Below are 15,127 nucleotides of genomic sequence, written 5' to 3'. Positions count from 1 at the left end.
GTTGCCATTATGTACAAGTAGTGAGATAATGAAGCATTCATGCTAATGTGGGCCGAGCAACACATCATCTGCGGCTGTGTAATCCACCACCACCACCATCATCATCACGACCAACGCCCAGACGTCCCCCATCGCCTCTCATACTGCCGCTCCTAGTCCAATCACAGCTCACTCAAAGCATTTGTATTCAGACATATGCATTTTATGCAATAAATTCATAAATTGTAAAAAAAAAAAACTGATTAACATTGAAATACTTATTTTAGATCTTGCATATGAAAGTACAGATCGTCTTCTGTTTGGAAACGGACAGTTTTACATTCGCTTCTTCTTCGTTTAAGCTCCATGGAACAGTTCCAGCTTATATGTGATGATGTCTATTTCTAATGACGTAACAGATCTCGCTACAACCAATTAACTCTCGCAGTGGATCTCAAAGGGATCCCCAGCAGCACTTCCGTGTTGCTATAAAGTAACTTTAGAGAAACAACTTCCACTTTTAGATAATTAAACTGAGCACATTTGGAATATGGAGTGTGGTTTTTGCTTACCCAACTGGGTTGAGGGATTCAGACTAAAGAGGCTGAGAAGTATTTCGACTTTGAGCTGGCGGTTGGGGGGGGGGAAAAAACCCCAGATGCTGTTACTGGCCTGTTAGTTAGGGAGTATGTGGCTCTTACTTCTATAGCACTGTATAGGCTAGAAACAAATCACGGTGCAGAGTCGAGAGCGAATGAGCTAAACACTTTCTCCCTTTCTTCCCTTGTGGTGAGAGAGCATCTCTCCCTCCCAGAGGATTGATTAAAAGTGACTGGGCCCATTAATACTTTGATACAATGTATCTGTCGCTGGTGACACGGCAGGACGCATGTTAACAGGGAGGATCATATTTAAAATGGTTCCGCTCAGCACCCAGCAAAGGAATTAAACCTGGCTGCTTGGCAAACCCACATGCGCATGCGTTCCCACATTTACTCTCTGTCTTCTCAACCTCTCCTCTTCATCTTCTTATCTCCCCCCATCCATTCTGCCCCTCCTTCTCCCAGTTGCTATCCCTCTTCTCCCAGTGATTATAAAGGTCTTTAGATCTAAGGAATGAATGAATTACCAAAGGCAAAGACAAGGCTTGTGATTTGAACGCGGTGAATGAAAAATTACCCCTTTGTTCCCTTCATCAATTGCATGTCTAATGAAATCAAAATCCCGATCCCATAATCAGAAGAGGGTCCTCCACCCGGAGAGAGACCTGATGTGATTTGTAACCTTTCTTTTCCTAAGTGGAGATTAAGGCAAATCTCTCTCACATTGTTCCCTGATGCAGAGATAGATGGAAACTAAAAATGTTGGGAATTCATCATGGAGGAGTCTTTTCCAAGAAATGATCATCAGGTGAAAACAACACTTTTGCGCTAACAACAACAGCAAAGAAAGAAAACAAAACCCAGTTGGTGGTGTTTTCCCCAAAACCTTATCTGGCCTGTTTTTCATGGCCCTTCATCCACCCAAATGACTCCCCTCAACCCTACACTCAAGGTGAACACTTTGTGGGATGACACAACCTTGAGCTGCTGTCCTGCGCTCTGTAAACTCCTACATCTTTCTCCTTGTGACTGATTAACCCATTCAGCTGTGGCAGCACCTTGGCCACATTTGAAACTAACCTGCCCGGACAGTCCTAGTGGTCCCTGCTGGCCATCTTTGGCACTGAACCCACTTTCAGCCAGTTAGCTTTAGCCTGAATGATGGAAACACTGTGCCCATTTCACAGCTGATGAAGAACCCCGCCTCCCTCCGGGGATCACTCTGCTAATTAGTATTAATTACTCTTAATCCTAACCCCTAAATCCAATCAGGGGCTTCCTCTCTATACGCCTGCCAGACTCTCAGCAGCCTCCGGTGATACCGCTTGCTGAGAGAAGAGCTCTATTTTTAAGTCTGAAGGTGGAGAAACCCTGGCACAATGCTCAGGACCAAAACTGCTTTTTGTTACTGTGACCACTACAGTACCACAAAGGATGGAGAATAACTAGGTCAGTGTCACGGCGACTTAAAAAACCAGGATAAACAACTGCTCCTTAAACATGCTTATAGTGTTTGTTTGAACACAACTTGTAACTCCCTGTTCAGTAATCTAGAGAAGTAATAGATTTGTCATAGATGCTCATTAAGTCATCAATGTGTATATTACAAGGCATCTAATTTGCATATGTGAAACATACAGAAAGATAATTAACCTGTTGGGAGCCATTTTTATGATTAATAACAAACAGAGGACAATCTAAAATTAGTAATGTAATAAAAGACTAATTGAGTAACCATTACATATTCAAGGAGTGATGTCTTTCTTTTAAGAACCTGAAATAAAAAAGATAGCTAGATAGCTAGATAGATCATTCTTGACTTACCATGTTCATGCAGTCATTCTGTGACATACAGTTTCATACAGATTAATCAAACCTTATCACCCTAAAATTATTAATTGATTATCACAACTCTTTATGAAAAAGCAAAGAGCAGCATTTCTGCCCATTAACATGGTGTTTGGACTTATAATGTAGCAGTGATTCGAACCTGTGTTTCCTATGCCCAGCTGCAAAGTGCTGCGGTCCTTGGTCAACCCGTTGGTTTTGGGACTAGCAGTCGGGGCGACAGTGGCCACTGCTCTGGGTGGTCGCTTCCCAGGCACCTTAACTGTTGTCCTCAGCAGGTCGATCTCTTTTCCATGCACATTCTGCATGTAGTCCTATAGGAAGTAATAAATAAGAACATGAAAGTCTTATCAAGCAGTCTACACCTTAAACCACCCTAAGAGTCCAAATATTTCCAAATATATCCCACAATTTACCTACTTGATTATGCACTGTGGACCAACAAGAATCCAGGAATTATGGAAGAAAAACAAATTAAAAGACTATTCAATTTCCATCCCCATTAGTCACAACCCATCTTTAGACCTTCCACTATGGCTGTGTGATAGTGGAAAAATGATTGTAAAGCCATTATACATCACCTGTGCCCACGCCGTCTCTCCAAATAGCGAGATGTTAGGCTTAATGAATGCAAACTGTCTCATTCTCTTTCAATTTGGCCATTTGATTTGGTTTAAAGCGACTACTGCCCAAATGTGGGAAGCCAAGGTGAAAATCATTGGGCTCAGCAGAAAAAGATCCAGATAGAGGCGAGCTCGGCCTTTGCCGTCCCCCCACCGGCTCCTCTGCTTTATTACCGTGTCATAAAGCACTCATTTCTTTCCCAAGCCTCCTCGCTAATTACCCAGTGAGCGCTCTCATTTCATTTTATTGCTGGAATTAACAGCCAGATCGAAGCGTGCAAAGCTATTAAGATGTGTGATTAAGCCACATTCAATTAGTTTCTACAAACAATTTAATTGATGTAGCAGATAGAATTAACAGAAGGTGATTGTGTGGATGGCTTGGCTGACTGCGAAATTAAAGGTTCCCCTCTTTCACTCTCAGGCTGCCTCCCTCCCTCGCGCCTTTCCTCAATCTCTCTCTTCCACCTTTTTTTTCCCCCTCCCTTTCTTACTCCTTCTCTGCTCCACTGCTCAAAATGAGCTTGAGCTAATGTAACTGTCAGCCTTATTTCACCTCCCTCTGTAAGTCAACAGATTCATAGATTCATAGATTGCCCCGATGACCTGTAATAGCTGTAATGATCAAGAGATAGCCTGTTCAGTCAATTACATACATCACTTTAGCCCGGCACCGCTCTACTAATAACTGCTTGTAAATTAAACCACTAACACACTGTCAGAGTAAAAAGACCACACACAGGGTTCGTGTCTAACCAGTGGGCTGGTTTTCAAAGTTTGAGTTGTCTCATTAGTGACAAGATGCTGACAATATGTGACCGAATGATCTAGACATCCAGAATGCAAGACTGGAAGAATCAGAGAGTGATGGAGGGAATCGGAGGGCAAAGACGGGCATTTCTGAGTGGAGCACCGGGCTCCTCAGCTGTCTGCTGCCAGCCAGCCGAGTGTTTAAGAGGTATTAGCAGCCCAGCGGGACTCTGACAAAGATGGATGTGGGAGGCTGGTCAGGCTCTGCTGCCATGCGGTGAGAACCATTATAAATACAAGCCAGCGTGGGGTCTGGGCACGGCAGGCACGCAGCAGCACAGCCATGTCTCCATTAGCCAACACCGTGGATTGGCACCACAGGGTAGGCAGAGATGACCACTAGGACACCCTGTTTTTTAATACTAAGCTTAAAAGTCCAAGGGTTTGCTAATATGGCTGTTACATACAGCAATAGGTCTCTGTTGAATTCATGTGCATATGTGCCTGTAATCTAGTTTCCACCAGCAATGGTGGTAAATGTAATCGCATCAAGAGAATCGTGCTCAGCAGTTGAAAAAGTCCTACATTAAAAACCTCCAGCAGCACCCTCGAGTACAAACAGTAGTGTAACAAACCCATAAAGCAGAGTGGAAAAGAAATGGGACTGGAAGCAGTGGGGATGGGGGGACTTACATGTAAACTGGGGTGGTAAGTGAGGACGCCATTATCACACAGTGTGACATATTTCTTTTTCCACTCCTTGTTGAGGGATTTGCCACTTCGTTTCAGAAGGATTCCCTGTAAGAGACAAGCCATCACGGTGAGCATATGCTCTTCTTAGAGCAGCACGGTCGATGATATGAGCCATTATGGATGTTAAATACCATAAAACAGTGTTGTTATTGTTATTACAGATTTGTTATTGCATTTTCATGGAGAATTTTCTTGGAGGTACGTCATAAAGCAAACAAACATCATATTAAGTGGCAATTATGAAACAGTATGGAAGTAATTACATAAAAACCTTTCGGCAATTACCTAACAATTGCAATTAATCTCTTTGTGTTATAGCTCGCTGGCTGACAGGTTTAATGAAATGTTACTTTTTCTTCGGTGCCCTTTTGAACCTCCAAAGCTGGACAAGTTCCACTGTCATAGGGACCATTCAGAAACAGAGACAATCCAATTTGCCAGACCTCCTCCCTGCATTCATGCACATAACATGCTGAACTCTGGAAGACCCCTCAATCCTGGGATTAGAGAGTGTGATCTACCCTCTTCAAAGCCCACTCATCTCTTATTCTATTCAACTTTATCTTCTGGGGCCTTTTAGGGGCCTCACATGGTTTCCTTATCTGCTGAGTAAATCCACTGGTAAACAATGGAGTTCCTCTGCTGGAGGTGACCAAACGCTGCTGAGTGCAAGGGCCAGGAGGCTCTCTGGGGTTAAACAGTGAGGAGGGGCCTACTTAATTGGGGGATTAAGCTGGGGCAATGTTTGTGCTTTTACAGCCAGGCCCTGTGTGTGTGTGTGTGTGTGTGTGTGTGTGTGTGTGTGTGTGTGTGTGTGTGTGTGTGTGTGTGTGTGAGAGTGACTGGGGGTGGGGGTGGGGGGGTCAAAGGGGTAGTGTTTTGCTAGTTAGGACCATCCTGCAGGCTTTAATCCTGATTAACACATCAGGAAGAGCTGACCCTCGGTGACCTGGGCACCAGGGTGTTTGCCGACAATCATCCCAATCCAAACCCTGATACATGCCAAAAAAAAAAAAGCATGTTGTTTATGAAGCAAGAATTGCTGACTTTTTTGTACTGAAATAAATGTAAGAACCCATAACTTTTTGGAGAACAGAAAGCAGAATGTGAGAATAATAATATTTCATTTTTTAGAAATAAATTTAAGTCCTTAAACCTAAACTTTAGACTTACACTGTAATTTATTTTTTTAATGTTCAAAAACCTCTGTCAACTCTTTTGTAACTATTCACACTTGATGAGGATTTTTCCAGGAAGAAACTTGTGTCCTTTCAATCGATAAGTTGCTGACTGCCCGGGCTCTCCTCAATTTGGTCAATAAAAGAAATGTAAACACTTTTTAAATGTCTCTCTAATCATACAAAGTAAATGATCCAGTCAGAGGGCCTCTAGCAACTTTATAATGCATGTTTTACAAGCAAATATGTTCCTCATCTTGTGGCCTTACTGAAGCATACACAAATCTATACACGCAATCAGTGTGGAGCTTCAAATTATTTATCAGAGCCGTGAAGTAGATCAATAAAGATGCTAAGGCAATTATGTGAAAATCTACACATGCACACTAATTTTTCTGTTATTTTATGTGAACAGTTGCTCATTATGACTGTGATAAATATCTTTATAGATCAGATCACTTTCAATAATTGGAAGCCTGATGTATGACTTGATTTAATTGATCATCGTGGCTCCATCCTAGATTGAAAAATTAAGTCTTTTATGTGATAGTGTGACATCACAAGATGTGTGGAGTGCTGTGCACACACACAATGTGTGTGTGTGTGTGTGTGTGTGTGTGTCAAGCTTGTGCGACATAAGGAAACGGGCCAGTCGTCAGACGCGCTCTCTGTGTCCGCACAATTGTGATATCTACACACAGGAGATAGTGTCTTTCTCTCCTTTTGTCAGACGACCAGGAGAAAAGCTGCAAACTGCCACTGTGGCTGACTGATAGGCCGGCCCTTTGTGACACATTGGGGAGAAGGGAAAAAAGTGTGTGCTGGTGTGTGTGTGTGTGCATTAGTTTGGGGGATGATGAGCTGCTGGCGCTCCTCAGCAGTGAGTGCATTGTTATCCTCATTCACTATTTTTATAGATGGGAAGGGGGTGGGGTGGGCAGGGGGGCTATGCAGTGTGTAATTTGGCCTGATGGTGTGAGGGTGTGGGGTGGGGTTGCGGGGAGTAGTGGTAATTAAGCTCACATTGATACTTTGATCTCCTTGATTGTGCATTTTGCTGGCCTGGAGATCAGCTAGTCCCCCCCCACCCCCAACACACACACACACACACACACACACACACACACACACACACACACACACACACACACACACACACACACACACACACACAACCATCCTTCCTTTCCACATCTGTATCCAAATTGCACCCCTGCCCATCCAAAAGGAGTGTTTTTTAAATAAAGCGTGGCTTCTTATCTTGCCAAAAGTTGCCATGATACTCAGTGAAATTGGCCGTGCACTTTAGAGAGGAGGTCACACTAATGCGCCGGCTAAGACTGAATGAGTTTATAGTAAAGGTTGCTCTGAGGGGGATTTGGTTTAATCTGTAGGGGAAAAAAAAAAATCAAAATCCTGCTCACCTGCAGACTAGTGAGCATCTGCAGGGAATTACACAGATCTACAAAAAAGCAGCCGCTTCACTGAGACCTAAATGGCATCCCTGTAAAATGGCCATCATGAAGTATTACATTTTGAAGGTATTTTTTTAGCTGATCCAGAGGTGCTGTGCTCAAATAGATCCATGATTTCAACTTCTATTGCTCAATAAGTGTAAAAGAAATACAAACAATTGTAACACACATTTTTCAGTAGCATAAAGTGCCCTATCTATTATACAAATATCTATCGTCGCCCACAGAGTGATCACCTCATAGGAGACTGTATCTATTACAAATACACAGGAATGTTTTTTGATTAAGACAGACAGCTCGAAAGCGTCACCCTGCCATTATATCAGGCAGACTAAAGCCTTGGCAATTTCCTCCCACAGGGAACGAAGAGGTCTGGCAAAACATTTTCAAAAGAAAGGACACTGTCCTCTATCAGCTGCAGGTAAAGATGATAAGACAGGAATGCTGACCTATTTTCAACAGCCCTCATATAATCAGGAGTGATTACTAATCAATGTGTCATTTACTCCTCCTTACAGTCGGACCTTTAGAAATGATTTCGTTTTATTCAGGGGGGTTACTGCTGTGCATCTGATCCCATTTACTGCAATGTGTGATTGCGTTAAACAAATATGATATAGGGAAACAATAAAGAAACATATACATACAAAAGAAAAAAAATCAATAAATAATAAAGATTTTAAAACCAAAAAAAAAGAAAAAGAAAAGCCAACATTAAGAAAATTTTGTCTATTGGGACATTATATAGATATGCATGAATAAACTTTGATGCAAAAATATAACTTAAACACAATTAGATACACTCAGTGGTTCAAATTTAGGGTTACTGTGGAAGTTGCTCACTGGATTGGAATCATGTACAGCTGATACTGTCAAATACTTGTACTAATACTAGATAATATCTTTATGTCCAATAATTTTTTTAGTAAGCACAAATAAAACAGGATGTATATTTTAAGGAACTGTCAGCTGAGAAAAGACTAAAATGATTATCTTCACTATCCATTAATAAGCCTTAAAAGCCTTAAACCGCGCGTGTGAAATTATGCAAAATATAATGTCAGAATTTTTTTTTAAAAAGATGCTTTTAACATAATCTATAAATCTATATGTGCTGCTCAAATTTTGACGATCTGTCAGTAAAAATCTTTACTGACAGACTGTGTAATTTGTTGAGAGCACAATGAAGCAACAACGGTCAGTTAAAACCAAAATCATCCAATCAAACCCTTAATTTTTTGGAGCAGTATCTTTTGACAGGTATGTACTTTACATAGCTTAGTGATAGTAGAGCCCGCTTGCAGCGCATTTGTTATGTTGGGTTGTGCCGCCATCTAGTGGATTTGGTGACACATGACTTCCCCCAAAAATCACCCTGAATAAAATTACTTCCAATATCTACTGACACAAAAGGAGCCATACTTACCGTGGGAACTAAAACTAAAAAGGTTAGTAAATCTGCTTACCTGTTTGATAGGTATGGCCCTTCCACTGCCTATGCTGTCTGTTTTACTGTCAACGCTCTTTGCTTGTTCACTGGCTTTCCGTGACTGCAAGGAAACAAGAAAGTCAGTCAGACACCGAAGCGACGCACAGAGCACGAGATGGGAGCGGTGGGGTGTGAGGTGAGTTTGGGTGCAGTTGTGCGTGTTGGGGCGTGTGTGTGTGAGGGTAAGAGACTGGGGGTCAGAGGATGTTTAGAACACTTGCTGTATTTGTGGAGAAACTCAGCATTGCAAAATAAAAAGTCTCAAAAGAAGCTCCAAATTAACAGACAAGCAGACCAGCGGAACAAATAGCAGTAACACCGACGTGCAAGTCAAAAAAGAGAAAAAAAAAAAAATATGAAAATAAATAGAGACCAAACCAAGACCACACTAGACACATCTCAACACAGAGGAGACCAGAGACGACCACACATTGAGTCATGACTCAGCCCTGAAACCCTTTGGTAGATCCTTCCCTCTGTTTGAGACCCAGAGCGGGCCCTTAGTGGACCTGCAGGCCACCTGCTGTTGCACCCACTGTAGCATCAGCTGCGCCTTTCACATAGTCACATAATAAGGGCTTTTGCAGCACGATCAATATGTTAAATGTCATAACAGGTTAGAAAGGAAAGAAAGGAGAATGGTTATTTATTTATTTATTTAATTTAAAAGGCTTTGGTAGCATTTCTTCCTCCAGCCTCCGGCCTGCAAAACCTGGGAGGACACAAAATCAATCTGCCAAGGTCAGACAATTTAAGTGTCAGAGAAGTTAAAATACATCAGCATTAAAACTCCTGGGAATGCCTGTGGAAAGGAAAGAAAACAAAACAAAACCAAACAGAGGTACAGTGACTAAAACTTGACATGAAAAGAAACAGTTTAATCATAACCTTCCCACCCCAACATAAATAAAGAGATGAGGTACAGGTAGGGACAGACATGAGTGTGTATGGTCTCACTCAGAACATGAGAGATGTCCAGTCACCAATGGAAAAGAGGTAGTCTGAGTTCAAGTAAACCAACTCTGGCATTTATATTTTTTCCAACATTTTATTTTTTTTTATGATGACTTGTTTAGCTTCTATACAGACACCATACAAAGCAAGTCACAAAGTCACTTCAAAATATTCAACAGATTGAGCCAAACATTGCAGTTCCCACAAAATATAGGATGGACAGTTATTTCATATATTCCTTATATGTATGTACTTTTTATAGAGTACCATTGTAAATAAAATACAATACAAGATATACAGCAGTCTATATTTTTGTCAATCCATTCATGATAGAAAAGCGATTATGCAATAGTTCATAATCTCTGTACCAAACCTAAACCGAGAAAAATGAAAATAAATGAAAATAAATTAAAACTGAATTTGCAAAAAGAAATAAATTAAAAGAAAAATAACTGTTAAGTTTAACTACATTCATACAAGTCGGTGCAACCCAGTTTCATTTGTTGGCAATTGTTAGTATATTATCCCTCTGTAATACCTCAACACCCTGATAATCTACACTAATTTTTATGAAGGCCTTCATAAAATCTACCCCAAACTGATTTAATCTAAAATACCTCTGCGTTAATACCTTTATATCACATTTTCAATATCCATTCAATACTTCAACACGTCCTGGAAAAAGAGAGCGTATCAAATAAAAACAGACCAAATGAATGTAGGAAAATCTAAAAGGAAAAAAACAGCAACAACAACAAAAAAAAAAAAAAAAAAGAAACAACTTGGCACCTCTAGTCCTTGAGTCCTCATTTATGGCAAAAGGCAGCGTGATGTCATGTAAGGAAAGGTTGTGTCCTTTAGGTGGCTGGGTAACTGTTCCAAAAGTGACTTGACTGTACAGCATGTTTTTTGTACGGCATGTCTGAATGAGAGCACGGGGAGGGGGAGTGGGGGTTGGGGGTTTAGGACAAAAGGAGTGGATGGGGCATTTCCACAAGAGTCCCTACAGTCTGTCTCACGCTGTGATATTAGACAGTCTACTCTGAGTGCACTCAAAGACTCGAGTGCACTCAACTTTAGGTCGCGTTTGACGCAAAGTCCTATGTTTCCCATACGTTCTACGCATTACCCTAAATGCAGCAGGGCACTGAGGGTAAAGCGGCAACAAGCTGCAAGTCCTCAACCAATAATCTCGTCTCTATCAGGACTGGCAAAGCAGGGGGACTCTTTTTTTTTTTTTTTTTTTTTTTTTTTTAAACCATCATGCTCTTCTAATTCGGAAGGAGTTGGAAAGCCCTTTTTGTTGAAGAAAGGTTGGAAACAGAAGCACAAATCTGCAAATATTAAAAAACAGTGTCAAATGAATATTGTTCGTTTAGTTGTTGTTGTTTTGTTTATGTTTTGTTTCACACGTGGAGATCGAGAAATGAGTTAAGGGACTAAAATATGAAATGGAGAAACACTGAGTGGCAGACATTAATAAACGGGCTGAATGACTATGAACGAATGATGGAATTAAGTATAAAAATGCTGTAATATTTATTTATATTCCTCAATAGTGTGCTTTTCAACACAAAAAAGGGACAGACAGCCTGAAGACCTCAGGAAACCACAGACAGACTACAAAACATCGTTTAGTTATTGACTATGGAAGCACTAGGAAAGAATAACGTGTACTGTGCTGACACCTAGTGGCCAAGGACAGCTATGGTGGAAACTGGCTTGAAATGACTGTGGTTGGTGATTTGTGAGGGTGGTGAAAAGACAGAGTGAGAAGATCTTCTGATGTAAAGCTTTAAGTTTTATTTACTTAACAAAAGCAAAGTTATTAATAAAAAGGACTGATCTATTTCAAGGGGCTTTTTTTTTTTAATAAACCATATCTGATATTTTTGGAGCCAGATTTCTTTTACTCTCCAACACTATGATCTAAGTAAACTGCACAATGCAAAGGATTTTTCTTAACTTTTAAGAGTCCCAATGCCAGTGCCATGATTGTGACATGTGTTACTATTATCTCAGATTTATGGACCTTGTATGTAGTGACTAAAGAGTCTAGTATTGATCTGCCAGGGCTCGTCTACCAATGACATTAAGGCATTTTTCTTAAAGTGAGTACTTCTCTTGAGCCTTCTGAAATCTGCTTACAATCTACTCACCTACTTACAAGACTGTACCTGGCAACCTGCGATCTATCGGCAGAACTTTTTTTGTGAACTTGTAACACAGATGCCAATTTATTTTTAAAACGTGCAAAGCTAAGAAAGGAGCATCCTCGGCATTGTTTTGTTGATGAAATATTTTCTCTTTCTGCTGTTTCGTAAAATGGCAAGGAGGTTTTGCAAAGCAAGTCTTCCTCTCCTGAGCCCATCGCACTCTTCAAGTGTCACTGAAGAAATGTCGACATCGCCCCGTCAACTTTCCGTCCCTTCCTCCTTTTTCTCCTCCTCCTTTCCTCCCTCCCCCTCCCTCCTCCCTCCCTCGGCTCGCTGCTCCTCAGAAGGTCATGAGCTGAAACTCCCGCTCGGCTTGCCACTCTGGCACCCACACTGGGTAGGTGGCGTGCTTCGGCATCTCCATGACGCGGACGGGGAGAGGCTCATTTCTCTGGTGGACATGGTTAGTCACTACCTAGCGGGGGGGAAGGGAGACAACAAGGGGAGCTAGCACACAGCCTGTACTGCTTGGTCGCCACAAAGTCTGCGGCTCCCCAGCAGCTGGGGCAACAAGGTGATGGCGGTAGGACAAATAGAGGAGGGGAGGGATAGATTGGGGAGGTTAGAGGAGGAGTTAGTTAGAAAGAGAGGAGAGAGGAAAAAAGGCATGAGATAGGAAACAGGCGACAGAAAGAGGTGAGGGGGAGGCAGATAGGCAAAAGAAAGGGGATATAATGGGGGAACAGGAAAGGAGTAATCTCACATAGCCTGATCTCTGTCTCATAAAGCTCACAAAGCTCTGTGGAGAAAACATAGAAAACTTGGGAACAAATAAAGCGTATGAATCAGTCATTGATTGAGCTGGGAAATTGGTTTTTCTATTGGGCACCCACAAGCACTTTAGAGAATTGTTTGTACTGATTTGAAGCTTTTTGATTTTTTTTTTTTTTTTTCAGACCTCCCTGAGCTTCAGGAGACTCAGGTCTGGCTACGCAAGTTTAGGAAAGGCTTAGCAGCAAAGAAGAAGGCTGGGAAGAGAAAAAGAGGGAGAGGGGGAACAGGCTGGGGAGAAGAACAGGGCAGAGGCTACAAGTAAAAGACAAGCTTAGGACAGTTAAGGAAATTAGAGTGGTTAGTGCACACATATGCTATTGGTTAGGGCAAAGGGCAAATATGACAGGACACGGGGTAAAGAGCAGGCAGACAGGGGTGTCGGGATACTGGTGTGGTAGTTAATCTTAGCGATCGAAATCAAGTGTACAATGGGACTCAGCAAGTTGATTAGTGGCCAGTTAGAGCACTTCTGTCTGAAGCTGGGGTGCTAAGGGTGCGGGCATGCATTATTAGCAGCGTGTAAACAGGCCACAGGTTGGTTGGGACTTTAAGTTTAGCTTGATCGGGCAGGAGAAGTGGCATTGGCGGTTTGTTGCTGCCGTCTCCCCCCAAAAGGGAAGTCACTGCAAAGAAAGGATCTAGCAAAAATAAGAGGGGTGGGGGGAGGAAGGTCAAAGATTTAGACAGCGCAGAGGGCCCAGTTTGTTATGGGTGAGATGAGGAACTTAATTCATGTGCACTCACTACATCCAATTAGAAAAGAAAAAGGACATGAAAAGAGTTAATGTTTTTTTTTCCCACAGTGTTTATCTTTGATATTTGCTTTAAGGTTTTATTTTATTTTTTTCTTTTTGGTGCATTTGAGGGATTTAATGAGATTTATTTCGTCTTTTTCTCCTTTGCCCATTGTGCTGTGTGAACAAGACACTGTCTTTGCCTGCATCGGAGGCAGGAGAGGTGGCTTTTTATGCATTTTGAGCTACCTGTCTCCCTCTGCTGGAAAAAGTGCGCTCCGCAACATGCCTCCTAGTAGTGTGAGTGGGTGTTGCTTTGCATCAGCTGTCGCATACTTACTGTGAAAATGTTGGAGCGGCGCTTTGACTGCTTGCGGATGGGCGTGGGCGTGTTGGAGGCAGCGATGGTCTCAATGCGCATCTCCCGCTGACTTATGCTGGGGGTGGAGGGAACGGAGGAGGAGTAGTCACTGAATGCACCCCCACCATTGGCCGCCTGGGGAGCGAGAGAGATTAACAGGAACCGACAGAATCAGAGGAAAGAAAGGAGGGAGGAGGACGAGGAGGAGAGAGAAATAGTAAGGAAAAAAACAAACAAACAAAAAAAAAACAGGGGGGGCAGAAGCAGGTCAATTTAGGAAAAATATGATGTGGACAAAATTACCCACACTAACAGTGCAAGCAATCACTTTTAGAAGAATTACATAAACTGGAGAGTTTTTACATAATCACAGTGTGGCCTGTGAATATTTGGATCTTACCTGGTTAATGTGAACAGAGGGGATCGATGCAGCGGGGACTGATGAATGGCTGGGAGAGTTTGGGAGTGATTTGCATGGACCAATAGAGAGCTGCTGCTTTTTCCTCATGGCCACAACCTTCTGGGCAACTGGAGGCAAACACACATCACGATACCATTAACTCGTCCAGTCAACCAACGTTGGGTATAAATAATCGCCAGAACAGAAATTCAGAGTTTTTAGGGATTTAGTGATTTACAATGTGAGAACGTGAAAACCAGAATCGCATTTGATCCTGCAGACCACTTTGTTAATAGTGGGGAACGTCAAAGAATTCCTAGATAGAGAATTCCCACTCTTTGACTTCAGGTTTCACAGGTGGTGTCTGCGATAGTCCACAATAAATAGGCTCTTTGGAGCTATAGTTCAAATACGACTCATTCGCCATAGCTGTCGCATCAGTTTCTGATACAAATGTTTTTTTTTAGTTTGATGATGTTCCAAATGTCCGATAGTCACTGAACAGAATCCAGTGCCATCGAGGGACTACGTCAGCTGATAGGTCATAAATATTTAACCAGCTGATCAGCGCACATCTGCGGCATCCTCATGTTTTATGGACAAAATCTGCTTCAGTCTGAGCAAAAACAAAATGGACAGTTTTATTACCATCCAGACATTAAATCAACACTATATTTATGAAAAGTGAAGTATGTTCTGGGCTTTTTATTATTACAGCTATTTAGCTCAATTCATTCATCATTCATTAATCTCCTGAGACCTGTGCTCTTGTTCGAGATGCACTTTTCATTTCTCCTGCTATTTCTGCTATTTGATTAGTTGGACCAAGTTCCTCTTTGAACAGGAAGTTGTTCATTATATAGTTGTTACATATCAAACACTACTGAGCAGAATGAAGCATAAGGTGCAGAAAAGACTAAATGTAATGTCCCCATATGATAACGCAGGGTCTCGGGAGGTTAAGGACCACCTTGTAAGGGGCCGTCTGGGT

The 15,127-nt window shown here is 41.9% G+C and overlaps 1 protein-coding gene across 2 annotated transcripts in view; it reads right to left on the bottom strand.

Annotated features, from left to right (window-relative positions):
* agap3 (ArfGAP with GTPase domain, ankyrin repeat and PH domain 3) overlaps positions 1–15,127 on the bottom strand; it is a 124,053-nt gene that overhangs the window by 37,767 nt on the left and 71,159 nt on the right. For both annotated transcript variants that reach the window (XM_030751527.1, XM_030751526.1), the window contains exons 7-11: positions 14,137–14,264; positions 13,716–13,871; positions 8,675–8,758; positions 4,496–4,600; positions 2,572–2,743 (exon numbers count right to left, since the gene is read on the bottom strand). In XM_030751527.1, coding sequence (XP_030607387.1) covers positions 2,572–2,743; positions 4,496–4,600; positions 8,675–8,758; positions 13,716–13,871; positions 14,137–14,264 — 645 coding nt within the window. The remainder of the gene's footprint in view (positions 1–2,571; positions 2,744–4,495; positions 4,601–8,674; positions 8,759–13,715; positions 13,872–14,136; positions 14,265–15,127) is intronic.

This window comes from Archocentrus centrarchus, chromosome 17 (genome assembly GCF_007364275.1).
Source record: "Archocentrus centrarchus isolate MPI-CPG fArcCen1 chromosome 17, fArcCen1, whole genome shotgun sequence".
Classification (NCBI taxonomy): domain Eukaryota; kingdom Metazoa; phylum Chordata; class Actinopteri; order Cichliformes; family Cichlidae; genus Archocentrus; species Archocentrus centrarchus.
The sequence above is the reverse complement of the archived record's forward strand: the minus strand, read 5'-3'. Positions and strand labels throughout refer to the sequence as shown.